The sequence below is a fragment of the Aotus nancymaae genome, unplaced genomic scaffold (assembly GCF_030222135.1).
Source record: "Aotus nancymaae isolate 86718 unplaced genomic scaffold, 86718_ANA_hifiasm-v0.15.2.pri h1tg000083l, whole genome shotgun sequence".
NCBI lineage: Eukaryota > Metazoa > Chordata > Mammalia > Primates > Aotidae > Aotus > Aotus nancymaae.
The window spans coordinates 7,872,312-7,885,472 of record NW_026988498.1 but is presented as its reverse complement, the minus strand read 5'-3'; the positions used below and the strand labels follow the sequence as shown (position 1 = coordinate 7,885,472).

At 39.8% G+C, this 13,161-nt stretch overlaps 1 protein-coding gene across 2 annotated transcripts in view; it reads left to right on the top strand.

The window, feature by feature from the left end:
• The window catches only part of UPF2 (UPF2 regulator of nonsense mediated mRNA decay), a 125,296-nt gene that overhangs the window by 75,465 nt on the left and 36,670 nt on the right, over positions 1-13,161 (top strand). For both annotated transcript variants that reach the window (XM_064369041.1, XM_064369042.1), the window contains exons 12-15: positions 2,690-2,875; positions 5,954-6,157; positions 7,252-7,527; positions 10,202-10,385. In XM_064369041.1, coding sequence (XP_064225111.1) covers positions 2,690-2,875; positions 5,954-6,157; positions 7,252-7,527; positions 10,202-10,385 — 850 coding nt within the window. The remainder of the gene's footprint in view (positions 1-2,689; positions 2,876-5,953; positions 6,158-7,251; positions 7,528-10,201; positions 10,386-13,161) is intronic.

Genomic DNA, 13,161 nt, shown 5'->3' with positions numbered 1-13,161 from the left:
AACTTGGTATACCCACAGTTGAACTTATAAATAGTAAAACTTTCTCCTAGTATATGATGATTTACACAGATAGAAAAGCAGTCCATAGGAAAGAGTGAATGTGTTTTTAAAAATTCATCATTTACTCTTGCATTGTTAAATATGAATTGCATCTGTTAGGCACTGTTTTAGGTGCTGTGTATGTGACAGTGAAAAAAAAAGCTCCCATACACACAGAACTTGAAATCTACCACCACCCAACACCCCAGTCCACAACACTGCTTGGGCTCGTCAGTGATTTCCCTCTGCATGCTTAAACCCAGCCTTCTCACCTTGGTGCACAGCGCTCTCTATTACCTGGCCCCTCCCTCCTGTTCCTCTGCTGCTGCTCCCTGCTGGGAACACACTGGTCTGTTCTGTCCACATCTGGCTTGCTTTCTCCTCGGGCCTCTGCATGTGTGCTCTTCCTGCAGTTCTTCTGTCCTTGTCATCCTTCAGATCCTAGTTTAAACGTCACTTTCTCAGAAAAGCCTTCTCTAACCCACCTGAACTAAAGTGGGTTCCCTGTTGTTTAGCATCTCATACTTACTGTTCATACTACAGTTGCAGTTATTATTGAAAAGAATAGTAGTTAATTTATTTGTTGACTTTATTCTGTCTTCTGACACCAGACTATCAAGCTTCTTGAAAGTAGGAATTATGTCTGTCCTGTTCAATAATGAGTTTCCTGCACCTGCCATAGTGCATAACACTAATAAGTACCAAGTATTTATTTTTTAAATTTTTTTGAGACAAGGTCTCCTGCTGTTGCCCAGGCTGGACTGCAGTGGTGTGATTATAGCTTACTGTAGCCTCCAGCTCCTGGGCTCAAGTGTTTCTTCCACTTCAGCTCCCGAGTAACTGGGACTATGGGTGCACACCACCATGCCCGGCTGATTTTTTTATTTTGTAGAGACAGGGTCTCACTGTGTTGCCAGGACTGTTCTGAAACTGCTGGCCTCAAGCAATCCTCTTGTCTTGGCCTCCCAAAGTGTTGGGATTACAGGCATCAGCCACTGGCTACTTTACTTTCTTTCTCTTTTGTTTTTTGTTTCTGTTTTAAGAGATAAGGTCTTAAGGTTATCTTCCAGGCTGGAGTGCAGTGGCATGATCATAGCTCACTGCAGCCTTGAACTCCTGGTTTCAGGCAATCCTCAAGCAGTCTTCTCACCTGTTTCCTGAGTAGCTGGGATGACAGTAGACATCACCATACCTAGCTAATTTTTTAATTTATTTTTCTTTTAATCTGTTATTTTTTATTTTAGAGATGAGGTGTCACTATGTCACCCAGGCTGGAGTGCAGTGACATGATAATAGTTTACTGTAGCCTCAAACTCTTGGGCTCACTCAGTCCTCCTCCCTCGGCCTCCCAAGTAGCTGGGACTATAGGTACCTACTACTGTGCCCTGCTATTTTTAAAATTTTGTTTATTTTAATGTAGAGATGGGGTCTCACTTTGATGCCCAGGCTGGTCTCAAACTCCTGGTCTCAGGAGACCCTCTCACCTTGCTTCCTGAGTTGCTAGGATTATAGGCTTGAGCCACTGCACCCAGCAGATGTTTTTTTAAATGACTTAGTTATTCAGTAATCTTAATGCTTGGTATGATGCTGTTCTAAGAATTAGGAGTGCTGTTTAAAGATCTTCAACTTGTCATTGGTTCTCAACTGTCATCTAGTGGGTAGAGGCCAGAGTGGCTGTAAAACATCCTACAATGCACAGAATAGTCCCCCACAACAAATTATCTGATTCAAAATGTCAGTAGTGCTGAGGCTGAGAAATTCTGAAGTAGATGGTGAGTGACTAGATCTGTATTTGTTAGTTACCTCCTCTGAGCTGATACTGAGCAACCCTAGGCACATCCTAAGACCACGGGGACTTGTAGTTTTTTGTACAGACATGTCAGGTATCTGATACAACATAGAATCCTTGAGAATGAATTCTTAGTTGTCCTTGGAACAGCCAGAGTCAGCCCTTTATTTATATGTTTAGTCCTTAATGTCATTCACTTTTATATTCCAGCCTTGGTTTCCTTAAAGTTCATGTTTTTTGGCAAAGTTATGAAAGATGTTACCTTTGTAGCAAAATTCTCTTGAGTATTTTATTGGATGAAGCCGAAGGTTAAGTAGTCACGGACTAGTATGTCCTAAACATGATAAGTAGTGTAACAGTTAGTGTGCTTACATGCGCTTTGATATGCCCAGCAATTGTTTTTGTCTCACCACCCACACCTCCCTGTGTGTTTTTTTCTTTCTCTCTCTCTCTCTCTTTTTTAAGAGACTGGGTCTTGCTCTTGCCCAGGCTGGAGTGCAGTGGCAATCATGGCTTATTGCAGCCTCCACCTCCTGGGCTCAAGCTGTCCACCCACCTCAGCCTCCCAAGTAGCTGGGACTACAGGTATGTGCCATCACACCTGGCTAATTTTGTATCTTTTGTAGAGATGGCATTTCACCGTGTTGGCCAAGCTGGTCTTAAACTCCTGAGCTCAGGTGATCCTGCCATCTCACTCTCCCAAAGTGCTGGGATTATAGGCATGAGCCACAGTGCCCGGCCCTTTCTTTGCCTTTCTAACCCATTACTTTGAAATAGTAAATCATGGAGAGTAGAAGTTTAATTAGGTGTAAAGGAATCTTAAAAGGAAAGGTTTTGATTAATTTGGACTTTTTATTTCAGGAGCAAATGATGAGAAAGAAACAAGCAATGCATCTTGATGCAAGATACGTCACAATGGTAGAGAACGCATATTACTACTGCAACCCGCCTCCAGCTGAAAAAACTGTGAAAAAGAAACGTCCTCCTCTCCAGGAATATGTCCGGAAACTTTTGTACAAGGATCTCTCTAAGGTTACCACCGAGAAGGTAAATCTTATGAAATCATGCAATAATAGTTAATGTGGGATTTGTGGTAGTGCTAAGCTCATGGAGAGTCTAGGAGAAGGCGGGGTAGAGCTCAGGTTCTTTTACGGTCAACTCTGTGGAAATCATCCTGAGAAGGAATTCTTATGATGAGACATAATATTTGGGACATAGGTTTTGTTTTCCTTTTTTTTAGACAGAGTCTCACTCTGTCGCCCAGGCTGGGAGTACAGTGGTACAATTTTGGCTTACTGCAACCTCCGCCTCCCAAGTTCAAGCGATTCTCCTGCGTCAGCCTCCCGAGTAGTTGGGATTACAGGTGCACGCCACCATGTCCATCTGGCTAATTTTTTGTATTTTTAGTAGAGACGGGGTTTCACCATGTTAGCCAGTTGGGGTCTTGACCTCCTTACCTCGTGATCCGCCTGTCTCAGTCTCCCAAAGTTCTGGGATTACAGGCGTGAGCAACCACGCCCAGCTTTGTTTTCCTTTTATGATAACTTTTTGTTCTAATTGAAATAGTAATTCTAGTAAATTTTTATTTTATATATATATTTGAAACTATTACTTTCTCTCTAGTATTCTATAATGAATTTGTACTTAAATATTTTGCATCAGTACAGGGGATCCTAACTTTAGTAGACTTATTTATAAGAGGCCCATGATCCCTATGAAATCTCATAATTTTGATTGTGGCTATTTGTATTTTTCTGGAAACAGGGTCTGGTGCTTTCTTTAGAGTCTCAACAGCGGTTAATTTCCAGTGAAGGTGAAGAATCACTGACTTATTTTCTTAATAATTATAGTTACCATGTTAGAAACTTCGCTTTTAAGTAAGATATGTTGAGCAAAACATTTCTTGGTGAACTGTACAACTTGACATATAAATACGGTATAGAATTTTTTTCTTTTTAGGATGGAAGGTAATAGGAACAATGTTGCAAAGGTTTGAAAATTGAAACCAGCTTTCTTAGTCAGAGGCAGTAGTTGTTTAAAATAGTTTTGGGCCAGGCACGGTGGCTCATGCCTGTATCCCAGCACTTTGGGATGATGAGGTGGGTGGATTGCCTGAAGTCAGGAGTTTGAGACCAGCCTGACCAACATGGAGAAACCCCGTCTCTGCTAAAAAAAAAATACAAAATTAGCCAGGTATGGTGGTGCATGCCTGTAATCCTGGCTACTCAGGAGGCTGAGGCAGGAGAATCGTTTGAACCCTGGAGGTGGAGGTTGCGGTGAGCAGAGATTGCCTCATTGCACTCCAGCCTGGGCAACAAGAGCGAATCTCTGTCTCAAAAAAATAAATTAAAAAAAAAAAAGTTGGCCGGGCGCGGTGGCTCAAGCCTGTAATCCCAGCACTTTGGGAGGCCGAGGCGGGTGGATCACGAGGTCAAGAGATCGAGACCATCCTGGTCAACATGGTGAAACCCCGTCTCTACTAATACAAAAAAAAAAATTAGCTGGGCACGGTGGCGCGTGCCTGTAATCCCAGCTACTCAGGAGGCTGAGGCAGGAGAATTGCCTGAACCCAGGAGGCGGAGATTGCGGTGAGCCGAGATCGTGCCATTGCGCTCCAGCCTAGGTATCAAGAGCGAAACTCCGTCTCAAAAAAAAAAAAAAAAAAAAAAAAAAGTTTTGGAATTGGTTAAAAGTTTGAAAAGTGTAGAACGGGTAAACAACTTCTCATACCAGCTTCAGTGGAAAGATCCCTTAAGGAATCCCTTAAGGGATGTTTTTGCCAGTTGACTTTGGGTTTATTTATTTGTTGGAAATTGATGGGTTTTTTTTTAAAGTGAGATTATTGAGTGGCACGGTGGCTCATGCCTGTAAACCCAGCACTTTGGGAGGCCAGGGTGGGCAGATCACTTGAGGCCAGGAATTCGAGACTAGCCTGGCCAACATGGCAAAACCCCCATCTCTACCAAAAATACAAAAATTAGCCAAGTGTGTTGGTGCATGCCTGTAATCTCAGCTATTCAGGAGACTGAGGCACAAGAATTGCTTGAACCCTGGAGGTGGAGTAGTGAGCTGAGATCATGCCACTACACCACAGCCTGGGTGACAGACCAAGACCCTATCTAAAAAATATGTATAAAGAAATAAAGAAATAAAGTGAGATTATTTATGTCAAATTATGCACAAAAGAGAACATGTTATTTTTTCATAAACATTCGGTTTTGGTTTGAGATGGAGTCTCTGTCACCCAGGCTGGAGTGCAGTGGCACAGTCTCAGCTCACTGCAGCCTCTGCCTCCTGGGTTCAAGCAATTTTCCTGCCTCAGCCTCCCTAATAGGTGGGATTAGAGGCACCTGCCATCATGCTTGGCTAATTTTTGTATTTTTGGTAGAGATGGGGTTTTGCCATGTTGACCGGGCTGGTCACAAACTTCTTACCTCAGATGATCCGCCACCTTGGCCTCCCAAAGTGCTGGGATTACAGGTGTGAGCCACTGCACCTGGCCCATTTCTGTTTTTAAAGACCTACTCCAGGCTGGGTATAGTGGCTCATGCTTGTAATCCCAGCACTTGGGAGGCCAAGGCACACAGATCACTTGAGGTCAGGGTTTTGAGAGCAGCCTGGGCAACATAGGGAGATCCTGCCTCTACAGAAAATACAAAAATTCACTAGGCATGCTATTGCGTGCCTGTAGTCCCATGTGCTTGGGAGACTGAGGTGGGAGGATTGTTTGAGCCATGGAGGAGGAGGTTGCAGTGAGCTGAGATTGCACTACTACACTCCAGACTAGGTGACAGAGTAAGTAAGACTTGTGTCTGGGGGGAAAAAAAACCTATTCCAAACTCCTGATTAGATATTTCTTTCAATGACCTAAGTACAGTTACCTAGATTGAAGACCTGAAAACTAGAAAATTTGAGGGCACTATGGAAGGATTTGGGAAAGATGATAATAAATTTTATCATAATTAGAAAATCTCATTTTTTCTATTTCTGAAGAGGCTGATAGAGGATTTCTAATGTATTTTCAAAAGTTCTCTGACTGTACAGTCATCGTAAAAATTTATATATTATTTGGTCAGACTACTGTGTAGTTATCTTAATAATTTAAACAAAATTCTCTTGATTTAGGTTTTGAGACAGATGCGAAAGTTGCCCTGGCAAGACCAAGAAGTAAAGGACTATGTTATCTGTTGTATGATAAACATCTGGAATGTGAAATATAATAGTATCCATTGTGTAGCCAACCTCTTAGCAGGACTAGTGCTCTACCAAGAGGATGTTGGGATCCACGTTGTGGATGGAGTTTTAGAAGATATTCGATTAGGAATGGAGGTAACCAAGACTTTTTAATGTCACAAAATTGGAATTTGTGGAGAATTTATTATTTCTAGGTTACTATTGAGCCTCAAGTTGTAAGAATCTGCAAATGTATTAGAAAAAGCTGATAGTCATTTTGTAAGAATTTTATGTAAATACTTTCCTCTTTTTTTTTTTTTTTTGAGATGGAGTTTCACTCTTGTAGCCCAGGCTGGAGTGCAGTGGCACCATCTTGACTCACTGCAACCTCCACCTTCCAGTTTCAAGCGATTCTCCTGCCACAGCCTCCTGAGTAGCTGGGATTACAGGCACCCACCACCATGCCCAGCTAATTTTTGTAATTTTAGTAGGGACGGGGTTTCACCATGTTGGCCAGGCTGGTCTCAAACTCCTGACCTCATGATCGGCCTTCCTCAGAGTGGGATTACTGGGATTACAGGCGTGAGCCACCACACCCAGCTTTTCCTCTCTTCTTTTTTTTTTTGAGACAGTCTTGCTCTGTGACCCAGGCTGGAGTGCAGTGGCACAATCTCCACTCACTGCAACCTTCACCTCCTGGGTTCAAGCAGTTCTCCTGTCTCAGCTTCCCGAATAGCTGGGATTACAGGTGTGTGCCACCACGCCTAGCTAATTTTTTTTCTATTTTTAGTAGAGAAGGGGTTTTGCCATGTTGGCCAGGCTGGTCTCAAACTCCTGACCACAGGTAATCACCCACCTCGGCCTCCCAAAGTGCTAGGACTGCAGTTGTGAGCCACTGCACCCGGCCTAATGCTTTCCATTTACTGTCGAACCCAGATTTATTGTTTTCTTAATTCACTGATTGCAGCAAAAATAGAATTACATTTTAATTATTTTAGAAACAGTTCGTGTAATGATAGCTAAATTTAACATCTAACATGTTCTTTTTATGAAAACATTTTAAGGATAGCCATTTCCTAGAGAGAGAAAAGGACACCTAGAATTGATCACTTTATTAGAAAAGATCTGTTGTTTCTCTATTCAGTGTTCTTTCAGTAATTGATATTTTAAGTTACAGAGGCAAGTTTAACCTGTTTTCATATATATTACTCTTGTTTAATGAAAATTTGTGTTTTTGTCATCTTTTTTAGGTTAATCAACCTAAATTTAATCAGAGGCGTATCAGCAGCGCCAAGTTCTTAGGAGAACTCTACAATTACCGAATGGTGGAATCAGCTGTTATTTTCAGAACTCTGTATTCTTTTACTTCATTTGGTGTTAACCCTGATGGCTCTCCAAGTTCCCTGGACCCACCCGAGCATCTTTTCAGAATTAGACTTGTATGCACTATTCTGGACACATGTGGCCAGTACTTTGACAGAGGTTCCAGTAAACGAAAACTTGATTGTTTCCTTGTATATTTTCAGGTATGTAAGCCGAAATACTCAGTTTGGCATCATTTAATTCATTGCATGTGTTTAGAAAAATACTATTAGAGAAGAAACATTATGGTATTCATATACCATATATATGTTCATAATTAGTTTATATTCTTCGTATAGGAATGCTTTTGGAAATTTAAAGATACGTGTTGGATTCTATTATATAAACATTCTTTTTGTTTTTCTTTTTTTTCTCTTCTGTAAGTGAGGAAATATATAAACATTCTCAATGCATGTAACTTTTATGATTGATAATGATTGCTTATTAATTTGGGGAATTTTTTTGGTACAGTTTGAATTTGGTTCAGTAATTTATGGACTGATATTTAATACAGTAATTCATTAAATTACTTGTGATTTTTAATATATTTGTTGATGTTTTCACTCATCTGTATTCTGGTTTACATCTCAAATTCTTGTTTCTTTTTTTTAAATAGCGATGGGGTCTTGCTATGTTGGCCGGGTTGGTCTTGAGCTCCTAGCCTCAAATAAACCTCCTGCCTCAGCCTTCCAAAGTATTACAATTACAGGTGTGGGCCACTCTTCCCAGCCCAAATTCTTATTTCTGAAAGATTTAATTTTTTTGTTTGTTTTGAGACTGAGTCTTCCCCTGTCACCCAGGCTGGAGTGCAGTGGCAATCTCGGCTCACTGCAACCTCCACCTCTCAGGTTTAAGCAATTCTCCAGCCTCAGTCTCGGAGTACCTGGGATTGCAGGCATATACCACCACACTAAGCTAATTTTTGTATTTTTGGTAGAGGGGGTTTTACCGTGTTGGTTAAGCTGGTCTTGAACTCCTGACCTCAGGTGATCCGCCCACCTCAGCCTCCTAGAGTACTGGGATACAGGCATGAGCCACTGTGCCCAGTCTAATTTTTTTTTAAAGGAAAAAACCTATCACTTTTGAGGAAAATGTGTTACTTTTAATACAGAAAGAAGTATTTGTTCATTATTGATAAATTCTTGGATTGTGCTTTCCAAATCTTAATTTTGGTTAGTTATATAAACTTATGATTTAGACCAAGTACAGTATAAATTAAATTCATATACAAATACAGAGACAGTACTACAACCTCTATAAAGTTAATGTTTCGGAAGTTAACTTGTAGGTTGATTAGTTGGAGCCCAATTACTAGTTCCCATAAAATACAGTTTTCTAAGTGCTGATTAGGGTGAACAACTCACTATCAGTTGCTTTAAATTTTACTAAATGCTGATAGTACCATTCGATTCTATAAAATCACAATTGTTAGTATTTTCATTTACCCATTAATGAGGAAAATAAGTTTAATGTTACAACTTGAGGAATCAAAAATACATCCACCTGGTGGCATGTGTTAAGTCAGGGATTAATATTCTCAGGGAACTGTAGTCAACTTTCTCCTACCACTATTCTTTTGCAATAGAGGGAAACTTACTACTCCTTTACTTTCTAAATTGATGAGCAGAAAGTGGGGAAAGGGGCTTGCAGATTTGAGGGTTGGAGTCCCTGTTGTATGCAAGGACAGGCTTCAGTTGGATACTGTATTAAAAGCCAGAGTTTTGTTACAAAATGGCAGCTATACCAGCACCCAAAGCAGAATCTCTTTCAGAAGAGAATCCTTATTTGGATTCACTCTATCATCTTAGGCTGAAAGTAAAGAAACGCTCAGAAATATTCAGGAGCAAAAGAGACAAAAATATTTTCCAAATTGATTAACAGACAGGAAGGCTTAGCAGAGCCATACCTAGAAATTGGAGTCAGAAGTGAGTGAGACCTGGGAGATGTGGTCTCTGTGTTCCACCTACAACATGGAGTGTACAGTTCAGTACTGGAAGTCTGGGAAGAAAGGATCACTTGGAGCAGTACTTCTAAACTTTCCTGTGCATACATGTCCCCTGGGGACATTGTGAAGATGCAGATTCTGATTCAGTTGGTCTAGGGGGAGGCCTCAGAGTCTACATTTCCAACAAGCTCCCAGATGAGGTCCACATTTTAAGTAGCAAAGACCTGGAACAAACTGGAGAGGAAGAGTAAAACCCCCAGAGGAATACCTGTTCATATACTAGTACATTCTTGGGTTGTGCTTTCAGTTTATGTAAATTTAGGAATTAGAAGAAGTATAAAATAGAATGTGGGAACCCCAGGCTTACAGTAGAGAGGGAGTGTCTGCACAGTGCCATATACACAGTAGATGTTCAATAAATGCTTGTTGATGATTAGTGATTTTTATATATTTCAAAAACCATATCTTCAGCTACTGTTAACTCTTCAAAAATCAAAGCAGGTAGCACAGAGAAAGTAGTGAAAATGTATCACAACAATGGCCTTGAATTTGGTTATATTTGTGAAATTAAATATAGGATATTGGTGTGGGGTTTCTACCTTGTTTTGGAGTACCTGAAAATTTATTTGGTATTTATAATTTTTCCTTGCCTTGAAAAAAACTGCAACAGTTATAATAAGAAGATACAATAAATTCACCAAATAGCTCAAAACTTATATAGACAGAGGGAAATGATCAGAATACGATCATGGCTGTTGACCATTAATAGGAATGGTAGGTATCTTGTACAATCTTTTAGCGTAGTTATTATAATTAGGTAACAGCAAAGTATAGTTTATTTTTACATATTTTGTTGTTTCTTATACCTAAATTTATTTTTCATTTGTTATTAGCGTTATGTTTGGTGGAAGAAAAGTTTGGAGGTTTGGACAAAAGACCATCCATTTCCTATTGATATAGATTACATGATCAGTGATACACTAGAACTGCTAAGACCAAAGATCAAACTCTGTAATTCTCTGGAAGAATCCATCAGGCAGGTACAAGACTTGGAACGAGAATTCTTAATAAAACTAGGTAAGCAATTGATTACAGACATAAAATAAAGGTGATATTTGGCAGATGTTTCTGGAATTTGCTTTATAATGTTACCAGTCAGGGTTTACATTGTATCTTTTCTATTTTCAGTGTTGAGTGTTATGTAATAGTGTTAGGTAATACCTGTGTGGTGCACTTGATTTCACTAAGTAATTTCAAACTGGAGGAAAACAGTAAACTCAGGACTTGAAGCAAGTGATAGTGATGTTAAAAAAACACACACACACAATCCTGTCTACCTCTCTTAATTTTAGAATTTTTGGTTACTAATATAAAATCTATTTTTGATTAAAGCATTTATTTTCGGAGTATATATTTTCAACAGGCATTATTTCCTAAAAAGTGCAAGTAAAGAAACTGTAGAAGGGAGTACCTGTGAGAAGTTTGGACTACCCTACAGGGTTTCAGAGCTTACTGGCAGAGTTGCTTCTATTGCTAAGGACTAGAGAAAATCTAGAGATAATTAGAGGTTCTCTGTATACTTTAGTATCCTGAGTTTATTTTGGAGAGAAGAGTTAACTCTTGAACAGCTTCCACTAGAGCTGCAGGAACCTACATGTCATTAGAAATAACCAGTACAGGCCGGTTGCGGCGGCTCACGCCTATAATCCCAGCACTTTGGGAGGCTGAGGCGGGTGGATCATGAGGTCAAGAGATCGAGACCATCCTGGTCAACATGGTGAAACCCTGTCTCTACTAAAATACAAAAAATTAGCAGGGCATGGTGGTGCGTGCCTGTAGTTTCAGCTACTCAGGAGGCTGAGGCAGGAGAATTGCCTGAACGCAGGAGGCGGAGGTTGTGGTGAGCTGAGATCATGCCATTACACTCCAGCCTGGGTAACAAGAGCGAAACTCCGTCTCAAAAAAAAAAAAAAAAAGAAAGAAATAACCAGTACAAGGTATAGCCATACCTATCTGGTTTACATGCTAATAATTCTTACATGTTTTATTGTAGTCATTTTAAAGTGACACGTTTTAGCTAGGTGCAGTGGCTCCTGACTGTAATCCCAGCACTTTGGGAGGCCAAGGCGGGCAGATCACCTGAGGTCAGGAGTTCGAGACCAGCCTGCCTAACATGGCAAAACCCCATCTCTACTAAAAATACAAAAATTAGCCAGGTATGGTGGTGCATCCCTATAATCCCAGCTACTCGGGAGGCTGAGGCAGGAGAAGCTCTTGAACCCAGGAGGTAGAGACTGCAGTGAGTCAGGATCACGCCATTGCACTACAGCCTAGGCAACAAGAGCAAAACTCTGTTTTTAAAAAACAATAAATAAATAAAAATAAAGTGACACATTTTCAGACTATTAAGCTAGTATTTGATTTTCCACTGTAACTTGGTACATTTAGGTCTATTAGGGGATCTATACCTTCACCAGTTACACTAATTATACAAATTTACTACATTGCATATCTGAAGAACCACTTTTCATGGTAAAGGTTTTATAGGTGCTACTACTGATTGTGCAAGTATTAACTTTTCTTACTACTTAACTCATGATGGCATGTGTGATTCTTTTTGTTCTTTGAACCTTTTTCCAAATGTGTAGGTAACTTTTTCCAAGTTACCTACTTTCTTTTCCTTTTCAAATTTCTAATTGAATACATGATCGCATATCAAGCAGAGTATTTATGAACTTACTTCACTTACTTTGGATCCTTGGAAAATGGTTAAGTCTTAGCCTTGTTTCCCAAAAACCTTAGTGAATTGTACTCTCTGTATAGTGGACATGAGTAAATATTAATGTGACACCTAGTTTGGTGACAGAAATGAGAACGGTTATGCTTTGTCTTTTGTAGATCAAAAGGCTAAAGGACTGCAGGCTTCTCATGAGGACTCTCTCCTTGTTTAGAATTATGGAGGGAAAAATAGATCGCTGTTTATGAATGAAACTGTTAAGATGGTAGCAGCTGCAACTGTTACACTCCCAAGTCTCCATTTGCTTCCTGGTTTTAGAGCCTAAATATCAGGAAGAAGATGTATGCAGAAAAATCTATATTAAATCAGTTTCTTACCAGAAGATAATACAGTATTGTGCCTTTCGTAGTTTTTTGTTTTCAAACACCTGCAAATTCATTGTCTCATGTTAGTTTTATAGTATCCTAATGTTAACATAATAGTTAATTGGAAAACACTAAAACCATTTTCTTATATTTTAAAAATAATTTTTAATAGTATTAAAAAAAGTTTATGACAGTAATTTCAAAAAATACCAAGAAAACCATACCAGTATTCCATACAGAAGATAATCATATGTTAATATTTTGATACATATTTTTCTACTCTTTTTAAATTTTTTATGTTTGTGATTTTATAACTGATTGGTTCTACTTAATACGTTATGAAATTTTTTCTTAATATTATACATATTCTTTTAAAGCTTAATTTTTTTTTTTTTTTTTTTTTTTTTTTTGAGACAGAGTTTCGCTCTCGTTACCCAGGCTGGAGCGCAATGGCGCGATCTCGGCTCACCGCAACCTCCACCTCCTGGGTTCAGGCAATTCTCCTGCCTCAGCCTCCTGGGTAGCTGGGATTACAGGCACGCGCCACCATGCCCAGCTAATTTTTTGTATTTTTAGTAGAGACGGGGTTTCACCATGTTGACCAGGATGGTCTCGATCTCTTGACCTCATGATCCACCCGCCTCGGCCTCCCAAAGTGCTGGGATTACAGGCTTGAGCCACCGCGCCCGGCCTTAATTTTTGTTTTTTAATTGGCAGTATTCATTTATATCAGTGTGCCATAATTAATACA